Below are 14,427 nucleotides of genomic sequence, written 5' to 3' on the forward strand. Positions count from 1 at the left end.
TTACATTAACTAGTTATTCAATGAATAGGGTCCCAATGGATTTTCATTTAAATATTATGTGATGTAAGGCCTTTGAACACTCACAGGTCATGGCTCATGCCGCTTATGGCCTGAATTATTTTTTAACAAATGGCGTCTACAACCAGGTTGTGTTCAGTCAAAACTAAGTGTCGCTCAAGGTGGCGGTAACTTGCCGTATGAGACTCTGCTGCCTGAAATCTGGGTCATTAAGACAATCCTGATCAAATTATGATTGATATGGCATCATTTGATAGGGAAATGTCATACCTCATTATGTAAACTTCTGATCTAGAAATCACATGCAAGGATACCATAGATATGGTTGCAGAGATTAGGCTGGTGGTTAACTTGATATGGTCCTTAGTAAATCACTTTATGAATCGGGATATTTGACTAGGCAATATTACATTTGGATCTTTAGCCTGCAGGGAGCAAGGGAATAGAGCCAACATGTGTACCGTTTTAGAGAATTCATTTTAGAAGTCTTGAAGCTGCAATTTAACAAACCTTTCCAGATAAAAAAAAAGCTAATTTCGTCACTTCTAAAGTATAATAAGGCCAGACAAGTCCAAGCCAACACATTTTTTTAAGTATTGCAGCATAAGTATGTGAAGGCAGCTAGGAAGGCTGTCCAATCAAACCGAGCTAGCATTACCTTTGGATTCAAAACTTCATTCATCAATACTTTTTTTTAAGGTACCTGTCATCTAGGAAAGGATTTAAAGCCTTAAAAATCTGCTGCGACCTTCATAAACCATTTGACATAATTGCTTATTAAGAGCGAAACTATGAAGTATCTCTAGACTTGAACATCTGATATTTGATTTTGTCTATGTATGCGTGTGTTATTTGTATGACATGTACCTAGCCGTAAAGCAGTAACTAATTAGAGGGTTAACCTGATGTAGAGTTCTTTAAAGAGGTGTGTCTCCACCTGTTTCCTAAAGTGGAATATAGTAGGGGTACTCCTGAATGATACAGGGATTTCATACCAGATCTTGGGTAATAGTTGGAGAAGATGTTTACCGGTTAAGCAGGTTTAACTAGTTTTTATTTTCTTCAGACTGTCTAGGTTGGCTGAGTGGCTTTTTGCATGGTGAATGAAGTCCCATTCGCGCCCAAGCTCCCAATGTTTATTCTGATGGTTGTTGAAGTGGTGTGCTTGGCCTGATTTTGTCTTAATTTCCTCCCCTTCCGTAGCAGTCTCTTTTCTCTACAGCCTTGTTGCTACTGTCTTGGCAAGATTTTGCCAAGTGACAATTGCTTCATCGCTGTGTTCAACATGGGTTAAGTGGTAATCACTCTGACTGTGACTGATGATTAGTGTACCTTTGAGTTGCTTCATTGAATGTGAAGCGTTGACAACATGAGGCTTGCTGTTTCAGACTCTAAGATTGTGATACCATATTATTTCAAGAAATGCATATTGTTGATAAAAAACCTCCTGTCCTTGTTCTGGAGAGAATTGAGTACGGGTGCATGGGACTCCTAATTTCCTTTTCTTGATTGTGGGCAGTGATTTCAATTCAGTTATTGGCCCTCTTGTTGACAATCCAAGACTTCCAAAGGCAAAACAAAGCTAACATGCTTCCTGCAAGACTTTAATATGCTGGCCTTGTTCACAGTTAGAGCCTTGTATGTATCTCTTATCTGCAACCCATAAGTCTCTTTCTAGATGTGGCTATCTCCTAGTGCGAAGCATCTTGTCTGGACTCATAGCATCCCCTGATATTGAGATGCTATTAATTTCTGGCTTTTCTCTTATCTGTCTCTCTCTTGATGGTTGATTACTAGACATCTAGTATCAGATAGAGGATGCACTGTGATGCTGTCTTTTCCAGTGAATATAGACAAAGAACACAGATCTCTGTAGGATATTGTGTCCTATTTATAAAAGAATGAGTTGGAAGACACATCACCCTTCCTCAAGTGGAAATCTTTAAAGGCCTATATGAGATATGTTATTACCTCCATTCAGGCAGATCAAAACAAGGCGGCAAACACAGTGATAAATGGGTAAGGATAGGAAAACTTAGGGAAGGCAGTATGTTAGTTCCCACATACCAACCATCCTAACTACCCTCAGAAAGCTGTATTTAGGTACTATAATGTTCTTACCTCTATAGCACAGTATCTTGTAAATAGTGAGAAAGCTCAACATTGCGTCAAAGTTATTAGAATGGATAGCATGCTTTCTAGATACTTGAAAGCAAAAATAAAAAAGTTAATATTCCTTCAGTTTGGGACTCCAGTGGGAATTTAAAGTGAGGTCTTCAGAAATTGTGGATAAGTTCCAGATATGTTATGGTAGAATATACAATACCCCTAATTCACTGTGTAAGGAGAATATTTCAAATGTATTTTGTTCTCTTGATACACCGTCTTGGCAAGTTTGCCTTAGAGCTCAATTAGACTTGCCCATAAAATTAAGTTGATTTGCAACTTTATACCATTCAAGGCACAGTACAGTTTTGTATGGTATATTGCCATCAAAGCCAAGCTCCGGGCAAGTGTTGCACGCTCATTAGGGACAGCGCAAACTCAGGGGGGCCAGAGGCACCCAGAACAGGTCAAACCCAAATGCTCGACATGGAGACATCATACACCTGAGTCTCGATGGCAATTGTTCCCACCTTTGGTTTTCTTGCGTGTTGGAACACCATGTACCTGGTTTTACTAGGCAGTAATTCTGCCCGGAAACATTAGATGAGGCTTTGGCTACAGCATCAGCCAAGCCTTTTTCCCCATTTATTTTCCCCTTCTTGCCAGCTCTCCTTCCCCGCCGCCTTGTGTTAAATGAATGTGTTAAACCGCAGGAAATCTGGAATTCCGTGTGGTTTTGCAATCGGTAAACCATTCCCAAACAGGTATACCACAGGTTTTAACTCGTAATTGCATGGCACACGCTTAGTGTTACCGCATGGCACTGTAAATGCTGCATGGCAATGTAAATGCCGCATGTTGTCTTTACTTCCCGCCAATACAGTGCACCTCGTAACCACGGCCTTAGTGGCTTGTCCTTTCCACATCCTCTTTCTCTCTTCTTCTGCCTGTTCGCGCCTGCTGCCCTTCCCTGATTCCAGCTGCGGGCAGTTTTGGTTGCAGTTGGAGGTGTGGGTGTAAGAGGAGTTTTTTTCCTACATGCCACAACCTGCTCTCTTGTTTCGTGGAAACTCTCGATTCCTGCAGGCACAACCGGCATCTCGCGTTTCAGACTCCCGTTTTGAATGTATACAAGAACTCACAAGGTTTCTTTGTTCCTGTGAAAATGCAGAGTATGTGGCGCGCAACATTATGTGTGAATTAAATACTGCTAATAACGACTTTAATGTAAGCAAGTGCTTTTAGTGATTGAATAGTCTAGTAAATCATTCTTGACTGTGTCTCACTGTCTGTCCAGAGCTGGACCTAGCTTCGGCGCCCGTGCACACTCGCTGTGCTTCCTGGTGCAAGCTGTGGAGGGCTCTCATTTAAAAAATATATATATATAACCGGATGCTTTCCTTCAGGACAATCCAATTCCATTTAATGTGGTTCAAGTGCTGACCTGGTTGGTAGCAACTGGAACTCCAACAGAGCACAGCTGGATTCTCACAACAAACAGGAGATGATGGACGAAGCGCTGAAACTTTTCAGACACTCACCCGGAGTCACAGATCTGGGTTGAATCCATAATCGTTCTTTAGCTCACTTCACCACCTCAGTTCAGACCCAGCTATATGCAAATCAGTCTTGACCCTGTGCCTCATGGAAACTGACTGCTCAGGGGTCAGCTCCACAGAGTGGCCCAAGATAAAGCCCGTGGAGCGTTACTTTATGAGTAGTTCAGCGAGAAACGCAGATTTGTGTGGTTCTCAGGCTTTAAATCTCTGTAATATATGTTAGTCTATTAATGCTCTGCAAAAATAATACGGACGGCTGTTTATGTGTGTTAGTCCAGTTATAGATTATTTATATACCAACACAGAAAACGTAATTATTGACAATAACTCGTCTTGCCCATCTGTCCCACTAGAACGCATACAAAAATGACCGGTAGACTCTGGCACATACTGAAACAATCTCAGTGTTCCACCGCGCCCAAGTGTTCTATGAAATTGTACTGGTTTCTTCAGAAATGCCCTTTATAATGTGTTAGATAGCTCATTCAATAAACAAGTGACTCTAGTGAGCCCTAAGTTAATTCCTGAAAAATAGAGAGGATGCCATCCCTCACCCACTCGAGATGGCATGCTTCATCATCGGTGTCGCTCCTGCTCCATCATTATCTTCGTGCTATGTGGGCTCAAGAACTCTTGGGAGTCTTTTGGATGGTAAGATTGTGGGGGAAGTGAAATAAGGGTCTCAGTCTTCAATTCTAAAATTACATAAGGGTTCATCTTATTATCTTTTTAGTGACAATGTCAAAATTTACCCTATGCAAGGTTAAAAACTCAAGGAATGGGAGCGTTAGGTTCTGATTGGGAGTCCTTACAGTCCTTATGTGGTGAGCGAATCATCCAGGGGCTTTCCTCTGGGCCATTAACAGCACGGCCCTCTTTATACTGTCATCTAGCCTAGATGCCCTATTTATGTGATACTATACTAAAATACCACCTTGGCTTTTCGTCTTTTGAAAGCTTTAGAATCCTATGGAAATTTCACATAAAACACAAGTAATTTTATTTTCAAAATGCTTTGAAATATGTTCATTTATTACTGTCACCAAAAGTATATGTATACCACCGCTCACCAAAAGTGTATGTATTCCACTACACTTGTGTAATCAAAGCAAAACACACATGGCTCATCGTGGTAACTCTATTATTGCTCACCTAACCAGGTAGTCGTACGTGCTTCTGGAGACTGGTTGGTGAAACATAGCATCTACCCGGTGTAATATGTTGCAGTTAATCTGGAACACTTCGGTCATAAAAATTACTGTTGGTGTGGGGTTGCTCCAAGTAACACACATTTGGGTAGAAGGCCTCTTTTTATCATATTGAGGTGTAAACAATGTATTGTTCTTTGAATGGAATTGTAGTCATTACATAGAATAAGATATGTCACAGCTTTACACTATTGATAGGAGTTGAGCTCGGACAGTCTACAGTGATATGAAAAATGAGATCTGAATTGGACAGGACTACATGTCGTCCCCGTACTATGGATAACTTAAATATTTGTGTTACTATGAGTCAGGCCATACCCCCACCATTTGATAATATTGATGTGTATCAGAGTCGGACAGAAAGTAGCGATTCAAATAAAACCAGAGTCAAGCAGGACCGCATGTCATCCCACTGCATGTGACAGCTTGAATCTTTCTAAAACTATGAGTTGGACTGGACCATGTTCGAACGTGTGGGTTATCAGAATAAGTTGGGCATTGTTTTGATGTGAGTAGGGCAGGACCATGTGGGTGGAGATGATGGTGTCGACAACACAGCAATACAGAGGTGCGCATACCTTGTTTAGCTGTGGTCCTGCCTTTTCCATGCCCCTAAGTCCACCGGCCTTCGCTAGGTATCCAGAGGACTGAATTGTGACAGTTTCTAAACTGATCAGTGGTATCAACTCTTACTGCATTGAGCGTAGGCATGTGTGACTGTCTCAACATGTACTTATGAAGGCATGTCATCACACTGAAAATAGTACCAGGCCCAAATAGACGCCTCCCTAATGTCTTTCCAGGAACCCGAATTGTGAAGCAATCTGCAGATTCACAATTAGAAGGACTTGAAGAAGTTGAATATATTTTATTGTTGTGTGAGATAAGTGGCACACTATATCTACGTATAGTGTATATCACATTTGTTTTGTTGCCAATTTAAGTGAATGCATATGTTCCGGAAAAAGTTATAATATTAGTGCATAGACTGACTATCATGGACTCTGACCTTCATGATGAAAACCTTTAAAACTCCACCACCTTTGTGCTGCTGCTCCCCAACCCAAAGTATGGTTCCCAAAATAACTTTTTTCTGTTTCCAATACTTTTGGCAGCATTAGGATACCAAAGTCTCGTCTTGTTTGCAGCTCAGGCACACATTTTCTGTGCCACTTTGACTGGTGTACAGTCCTCAGTTAAGGAGTTATTTAGTTTGCTATCCTTTATATCCTTGTTTTGCATATGAAGGTGCCATCATGGCTTCAGTTATTGTAGGCCTCTCTTAAATAGGGGTCAGTGACCACTGGAAAGAGACCGACAGTAAATATCACGTGTTAAACAGCTACAATATGGGTTTGACTTTTTTTCACTCCTGGTCTGACCTATCTTTGAACAACTGAAATAAACATATGAAAGCCTTCTGGACCTGGTGTCTAAGCTGACCAGCCATTCAACAGTGCAGGGCATCATTTTGTCACATTAACTCCTCACTTCCTAATGTAATTATTGAGAAGCTACAATCAAGTTTTGAAAGTAGGAATGAGTGAGATGCCTGCCTCGGGTTACCTTGTTCAGGGTATTGGGGAAGAGGTTTCATATAGTGAAAGGTACCTTCCTTTTTATGACCTTAACATTGTTCTGTGGTTTACCATTTGGATACAGGAGGTGCTCATTGGATAATTATCATACAGTTCCAAAGACTGTGTTGTCGTCCGTCTCTCTTTGCTACCTCCAGGTCATAGTTTTGCTTATGGCCAGGTGCCACCTGTAAATAGTGGTGGGGCGCCATTAGTCGCTCCACGGGCAGGAGCCAAGGAAGGGGAGTTCTTTCTCTGTGTCGCCACAAAAGGTTAGTGATGTAATTGAGAGGCGCCCGGGGCGGGGTCTTTAAAGCATCAAGATGCGAGTGTTTGGCCTCTTTTTCTCCACACTGTACACCAGCATCCAGCTTCCCAGAGCAGACATCCACCCACCCACTCCTGGAAGGTGTAATTGCTAACAGCAGAAAAAGGGACTATTTAAAAAACTTGCCACTAAGGTATGCTTGCCAATAACCCCCCGGGATGCCATTGGTTTAGGTCAGGAGAGATGGTGAAGGAATTGAGGCCTTCTGGAGTGTTGTGCTGTAATGGAACTAGAGACAATTGTTATATGACATGTTGTATTGCCTGTACAATCTTGGAGCTGTTCTGCTGATTTATGCCCTGTATTCTCAGAACTATAAACTTAACTATGGTTCTCATTTCTCTAAGAACTGATGGCGTTTAAATAAGGATAAGGGGCTACACCTTGGCTAAACCATAATCTAAGTTATCTCTCTCCTTGTGAGTCTGCTTAATGGGAGGGTGGGGTAGCAACTTGCACGTTGGGAGCGCATTATGTTTATGTGTATAGTATTGGGAAGAAAGGGTGGGTTTAAGTCAGAGTCCGAAACTTCATTCTTTGTAACAGGAGGCGTGCCTCAGTGAAATAAACGTATTCTGTTTTTCAACAGAGGAAGACTTTGAGAAGCTCCCCCTGTCTACTGTCCCGGAGATGCAGCGAAGTAATCTGGCTCCAGTCATCCTGCAGCTCAAAGCCTTGGGAATCGACAATGTGCTTCGCTTTAACTTTCTGTCTGTAAGTATGATTTTTTGTTCCATTTGTTCATTTAATTATGTATCCGATTTGGTAAACACTCATAGGTGTGAAAGGTTTCATGGCGCTAATCCACACTTCCGGTCTATAATTGTTGATGTATCCCCTGTTTTCCGGTCTGCGATCTCCTACCTTCCTGTTTTGCCTCTCTTGGGGAAACCTTGGTATCCAGTTTCGTTGTCTACGGCTTCCTGTTGTCTCTGCTTTCATGGAGTCTACTTGTTTTTGTTTCATAGACTCAACATACAACAACACAAACACGGCCATATCAATGAAGTCTTTCACGCCCCCCCTCCTTCTCTTCTCTAACCTTATGAAAACCCAGTACAGAGGTGTTCCTTCTCACCATCTAATCTGATTTACTGGCCGAAATAAAAAAAAATATTTCCGTCTCTCCATCCAACTTGACATGCTCGGACACTTTCCTCCCACTTGTTTCCTGCTTCGAACCGATGACCACCCCTACCTGTCTTTGTGCCCCTTTCAACAAACTTGTCCGAATTTGCACCATGGACCTCCAGCCCCACCTCGCTACGCCCTTCTCAGCCATGCTGTACAAACACCCTGCCCTGCGCCCTTGAAGTACATTATCCCATCCAGCCCTCAGCAAATGTTCCCCAATATGCATTTTTTTCTTCCAGGAGAGCCAAGACAGGCGTGCAACGCCCATTGGGCTGTAATAGTTTAGCCCCTCCCCTATCGTGCCGTGAGCTTGTGGGACGCTGCAGGTCATATTTCCTAGTAAAGCATCTTGTAGTCTTCACTATTCCGAAGTCCGTTTATATTTATGTGCCCTCTTGCACTTAGTTAGAACATGTACTATTTACTTTTTTTCTTCAAACTGTTGATGCAGCATTTCCTTCCTAACAGCCAAAGCTGAGCATCTGGAGTTATGTGTAAAAGCTAACATTTTCACAGCCCATCCCAGTCACACAAAAACAGCGGTAGTATCACGAGACACGCCAGTGACAACACAAAACAGGATGCAAGCCCCATCATTATGTAAGCAAGAGACTGAGACAGTAATGTGGAAGAAACTATCTGGCCAGGAGTTTGCCACCCGAAACCAATGTAAATAAGGGTGGGTCTGGAATTGCAAACATTAATCTTAGTAGGGGTTGGTTTTATTCGTGAGGCCTTTGGAACTTAAAACAAATAAACTAAACAAGCAAAATATGACGTTCGGTTAAAATTAAAGATTCTTGTTGGCTTTTTTGTATTTAGAGCTTCGTAGTTCACTTCTGTCTTTTCTAAGTGTTGGAAACCTCACATGTTAAGATCACTCAATGAAATAGTACCCAGTTTACCCAAGTCAGGAGGATATAAGGCAGCTTTGCAGGGACTAAAATTAGTGACCTACAGATCACTGCATGTTTCAGTAACAAACATTTATGTTATATCAATCAATGTAAATAATACACGATAGGCATGTCTGTATGTGGGTATATGTATATACACACACACACAGAGTATACGCACACCAGTGTATATCTTCTGCAGGGGCATTCTGCTGACGGAACCGTTTGAATCCCATCAGGCGCATTTCAGCCTTTCATCCTTCTGGCATTGCCAAAATGAGTACCACTGAGTTGAAATTAGAGCACCAAAACTCAAAGAATAGAGAGTCACCTTTTCATACCAATAGGGTCAGGGTGGGACTGAACTTCACTCGCCGCATGGGTCACTAATGGAAGAGAGTGCTTCATTTGAAGTGGTGGTTCAGAGGGCATTCAAGGTACTAGAATTACTGTTGCTCTCCATTGAGACTAGAACACATGTTTTGACAGAGATTATGCAGCATTGGCCTGCAACATTTGAGCCTTTGCTCCAGTTTAATGGTGCCCTCACAGATTCTTTGATGGCTAACTGGTGGAAACCATGTTTTTACACATGGTAGCCAGCAGGGGGCCAGATGTCACACACCGGAGCCCGGTTATCCAGATTTTCTCAATAAGCACCCTACTTTGGAGAATTTCACTGTACAGGCCTCAAACAGCAGGTTGATCCCAACTCATTTCCAACAAAATCTCTGTATATAGATTCTAAAAGGGTTGATGCCATTGGTAAATGCGTGTTTTCCTCAGGAAGTCTGCCACTGTGACCTGTAATCACAGTCAATCTATTGAGCCGATACCCAATGCCCATTACGACATGGCCAGCGAGATCTTGCCTGCAGTTCCCGAAGACTTTAGGGTACCACTGGGTCAGTTGATCCTTGATGGGCCTGCCACATGTACGTATGGATATCAGGCACTGCATTGGCACAGCAGTCTCTCCTATATTAAAGCAAATTTCAGAAGAGTATTTAGCCATTGTGCTATAGAAGGTTTGCCTGTTGCTCTCCATGGATGCCATAGAGATGGTACTGAACTCAAAGAAAGGTGAAGGTAGTTATTCCCACTACTCTCTTGTCCTGTATCATGGACCACTAACCCTTGAACACCTTCCTTCTGAAGGATAAATTCCGAGTACTCACTTAAGTTAATATCCATTCTGCTCTGGCCTGGGGAGACTGTATGGTGTCCTAGGGCTGGCAGGACATGTATTTTCATATACCATACTCTGGAGGTGGCAGAGAATGCTGTTGTGTCATGATGGTGCAGCACAGTGCTTGGAGCTTGGCGGTTGGGAGGAGGCCCGACGCTCAGTGCCTGATGCCTGGTCCTGTTAAGGCCCCACCTGGTCGTAGGAGTGGTACCTGTCCCAGCTTGCTCACCCAGCTGACTGTCTGGTTGATCGTCCAGAGTGCGCGAAGCAGGGCCGTACAGGTAAAAGATGATGGGTAGGCTACGGTAGAAAGCGAGTGTTGGCGGCCGCGGCGAAATACGTTTTCCCAATTCCCCTCACTTGCCGCTTGCATACTCCTCTGTCGGCCAGTGTCTTCTGCTAACCCGTAACCTATTTCCTGAGTCCTGTCGGTCCGGCCCAGCATGGCGAGCAGAGAGGGTACCAAGGTGAGGCTCTAAGTGGCTGTAATTTCTTTCAGGAGAGTGTGGAGTTTGCTGGTATTCGCTGATGCAGCTTGCACTCTCCTCGTTTATAACCAGCCATCCACCCTCCTGCTTTACCGTCTAGCTGTTTCCACTTTCAGTGCAGCCTCAGTGCCTCTTGCAGTCCCTCAAACCAACACCAACTGGCAGTCATTTGAGTCTATCAATTGCCAAACAAATTGCAAAGTACTCCTTCCCTCGCCTTTCCTATTGTGCTTGCTTATTTAGCTTTTTTAAAAATTCTATGTCTCATAAAGTTCCAGGCACAGTACTAGCGTGGCATTTAGTCAACGTACCCACCGCCAGCCGGGCCATGGCTGCCTTTCCTGATTGGGCGGAGTGCGTAAGAGTATACCTCCTTGTAGCCAACATGAAATCCAGGAGAACAAGAGGTCCACTCCAAGTGGCACAAACAAAAAGAAAACAAGCCTCTGTCAGCGAGGTGATAAAGGAAGGGGGTGCCATCACTAGCCCTGCGGTGCATGTAAGCCCTGACAACGTCAGCATTAAGCCCTCAGTGCAAAAGCCACAGCATCATCCTAGCAATATGGCTGTTTTAACCCCTTCAAAAGGATATAATCACCAAAAAGCTTCAACCCAAAATCCACAGTAAATTATTTTTTTCTTAAAGATCAAGCAGCTACCATTTTGTTACATCAAATGTAAATATTCCAGGTTTACCAGAACCCCCTCCCCCCCCCCCCCCCCCCCCTGGACCCGACTGTTATCAAACAAATCGCCTTTCGCAAGGAGGGCTTGTCAGGCCCGACTCCCCACAACAATGTTTGAACCTTTTATGCAGTGGAATCAATCCGCAACAACCGCCTGACACATCTATTAATGACAATCAAATGTTGAGCGTAAATCACCCACAGCCCAGACAGTATATGACCTGAAAAAACAGATTCGAGCTTCAACACCTAGAGTGGAAAAGATCGACCGGCACTTACTGTTACTGCGCAAGAACACACAGGCTTAGGCAAAAAAGCTGTCTCTTGCAATCATCCGACTGTGAGGATTGTGAGCACTTTGGTGTTCTCTCCCTCATAATTATAGCCATGGAAGCCACAGAATGTGAAATGATCCAACACTCCTCTTCTCTTACAAATTCCCTTTTGTTGGCTTGTGAGATAAGAACTTGCAATGAAACAGGCCCCCAGCCGGTCAAGTGCACTTAAATAAACAGCTCACAGATAAATACCAGATGCACTTACCTTGCAAGTCAAATTAATCCAGACATCTTGCATATAACACCACCTCAAAATACGCTCTCGCTTACCTCAGCGGCGTGGGAAGCAATGGTAGCTATACATGGTGAAAACCAGCTGGATCCTCCAAACCCAATTGAAACCGAGACTCATGAACCAGTTTATGTCAAGAAAATTGCAACTGGCAGTTGAAATTCTCAACTGTCAGTATATGAAGATGGACACCCAGATTAAATGACTAAATACTGTTGTAGTCTTTACGTCTGGGATTGATACGATTGCAAACTTAAACCATGTCATGATTAAAGCAAACAAAAAACTGTAGAATTTATGCCACCAGTTTCTGCTGCTGCTCCCCCACCTTTGACAAACTGGAAACGCTTCCTGCTGTCCTAGTAGAAAATCTCAGTGATCTCAAGAAGGCATCGCAACCCATAAATCAGGCCAGTAATCTCAAACTAGACACTATCTCTGACATATTAGTCCCAATGGGACCTACTCAGACTGCTTCTCCATCAGTATGCAAGGCCAAAAAAGAAAGTATGCCTAGAAGCCATCAAATCCAAGCTTCCCAGAAGTACAAGCCACCTCAGCAAAGTACAACAGCTCAGGCAGTGAAAGTCCTGGGAGCCAACTCCCACTTGCAGTCTCTTACCCTTCCAGTTGTTTCTGACTGAGATTGGTGGGTATTTTGTTACATCACAATATAAGAAACAAAAAACACACACTGGGGGTCTACAGCTGGACCTAAAGTGCTCCAGATAACAAACTTTACAAACAAGCCGCTACCTAAGTCGGTGAGTGTTTGCCGAGACTGTGTAATAGGGATTTTTACAGAGTATTATAAAACCATGACCTGTGCAGTGGGATTCACTTCAAATAAAGATCAAACCCATACAGAGGAGTAGGATGTCCATCAACGTCAGATGTAGATCATGTATTATCATTTGGTCATCCAGATAGGAATGGTATATCCCATGATCATTGGGAAAAAAAACCAAACCATAACCTAGATTTGACTGGGTCTTATCTCCAGATGTAGCGTAGACCAATTGAGCAAAAGGATCGTGATGGAGTCTAGTGCAGTGCAAAATAAATGTAGTGTAGTGAGGTTAAAAAAAGGATAGTTGATCAATACCAAAGCTTTAATAACTTGATCACTCCCTCAGTAAAAGAACAGTGCAAAGATGCAGTTTAAACAAATAACTGCATTACGGCCATAATCAACTATCCTTTTCTAGGTTATGGTTTTTTTTCCCCAATGATCATGGGATATACCATTCCTATCTGGATGACCAAATGATAATACATGATCTACATCTGAGGTTGATGGACATCCTACTCCTCTGTATGGGTTTGATCTTTATTTGAAGTGAATCCCACTGCACAGGTCATGGTTTTATAATACTCTGTAAAAAACCATCTAGCAAAGACACATTGGCTCAACAAAGTTATACTAAAGATTTAAAATAGAAAAAACTGCACTTCAATGCCAAAAAAAGAAATCCAGAAGCCAACTTGACAAACCTGACACCAATAACAGAACAGGACCTACAAACCATCCCTGAGGAAGGCACAAATATATCACTATCCTAACTATATGTTCGTGGCCAAATGCACTTACCTAGAAGCTTCATAACAACCTCATGAAATTCTGAAACTCAGATTGCACCATCACAAGAACTGTTTGGTGGAGGACAATGAAAACATGGGTTTATATTCTCTTATGAATGACTCTTTCTTTCAGTTTTTCTGCTGTGCACATGGTAGTGTAAGGCAGACGAGAGCGAAGATGAGAGAAACCCTGGAATACATTGTAAGAACAAGAGGGGGACACAGGTCACCTTACAGAGATGCCCAATAGTGCTTTAAAGAAAAAACATGTTGACTTAAGATGTTTTATTGCTAGTTTTTATAGCTCTCTAAATGACCACACTGTCACCTTCAAACACTGAGGCCTGGAGAGATTGAAAATATGGGCCACATGAGAATAAATGAGGCAAAAAGAGGCAAGATCATTTACCATTGGCATGGTCTTCCACCAGAGACTGATCTCTCACTGGAGAGTACCACTAAGTGTGCTATATGGATAGATTCTCTTAAGCATCTGGCCTAGTGGGTGGGGTGGAAGTGGAGCCCTAATGGGAAATAGAGGGCAGGAAGGACCAAGACAGGGAAGGATTAAGAGTAGACAATTAGATGAACCAATAGGGAAAATGAGCTAGAAATAAGGCTCTAATATTCAGTACATATTGAAGAATGCCAATTCGAGCCCGTCCGAGGCAGAAAACTACTTGTCCCCCCATAGTGACTAGAGCCTGACCTCTAATGAGCCTGTTGGTGATATTAACATTTAACAGTGTATCTGTTTCTTAAGATGGTGCGAGTACTTCTACGAGGACAGTGACCAACGAGTTTACAAATATCAGGTCCTTAACCACTAAGAGGGTTCACTTAGCAGTAAGGACAGTGGTTGAATTGAAGTGCAGGTTTTTTCTCTCTTGGAGTATTTATTTCCTGTTCAGAAGATCACGCCCTCTGCTCTGAAGATCAAATATGGTTGGGCTTAGGATTGCCAAGGCTATTTTTGTTCCTTCCTCACTGCCTGCTACAACACAGTAAACAATTTAACACTCTTTTCCTCACATTATTACTCCGGTTGTCCCAAATATTTTCACTGTATATTTCTCTTTAGCTCTAC

General features: G+C 42.7%; 1 protein-coding gene across 2 annotated transcripts in view; it reads left to right on the top strand.

Moving 5' to 3' along the window:
• The window catches only part of DHX35 (DEAH-box helicase 35), a 661,155-nt gene that overhangs the window by 454,938 nt on the left and 191,790 nt on the right, over positions 1-14,427 (top strand). For both annotated transcript variants that reach the window (XM_078652154.1, XM_078652155.1), the window contains one exon: positions 7,386-7,510. In XM_078652154.1, the coding sequence (XP_078508280.1) occupies positions 7,386-7,510 (125 nt within the window). The remainder of the gene's footprint in view (positions 1-7,385; positions 7,511-14,427) is intronic.

This window comes from Lissotriton helveticus, chromosome 7 (genome assembly GCF_964261635.1).
Source record: "Lissotriton helveticus chromosome 7, aLisHel1.1, whole genome shotgun sequence".
In the NCBI taxonomy this organism is placed as follows: domain Eukaryota; kingdom Metazoa; phylum Chordata; class Amphibia; order Caudata; family Salamandridae; genus Lissotriton; species Lissotriton helveticus.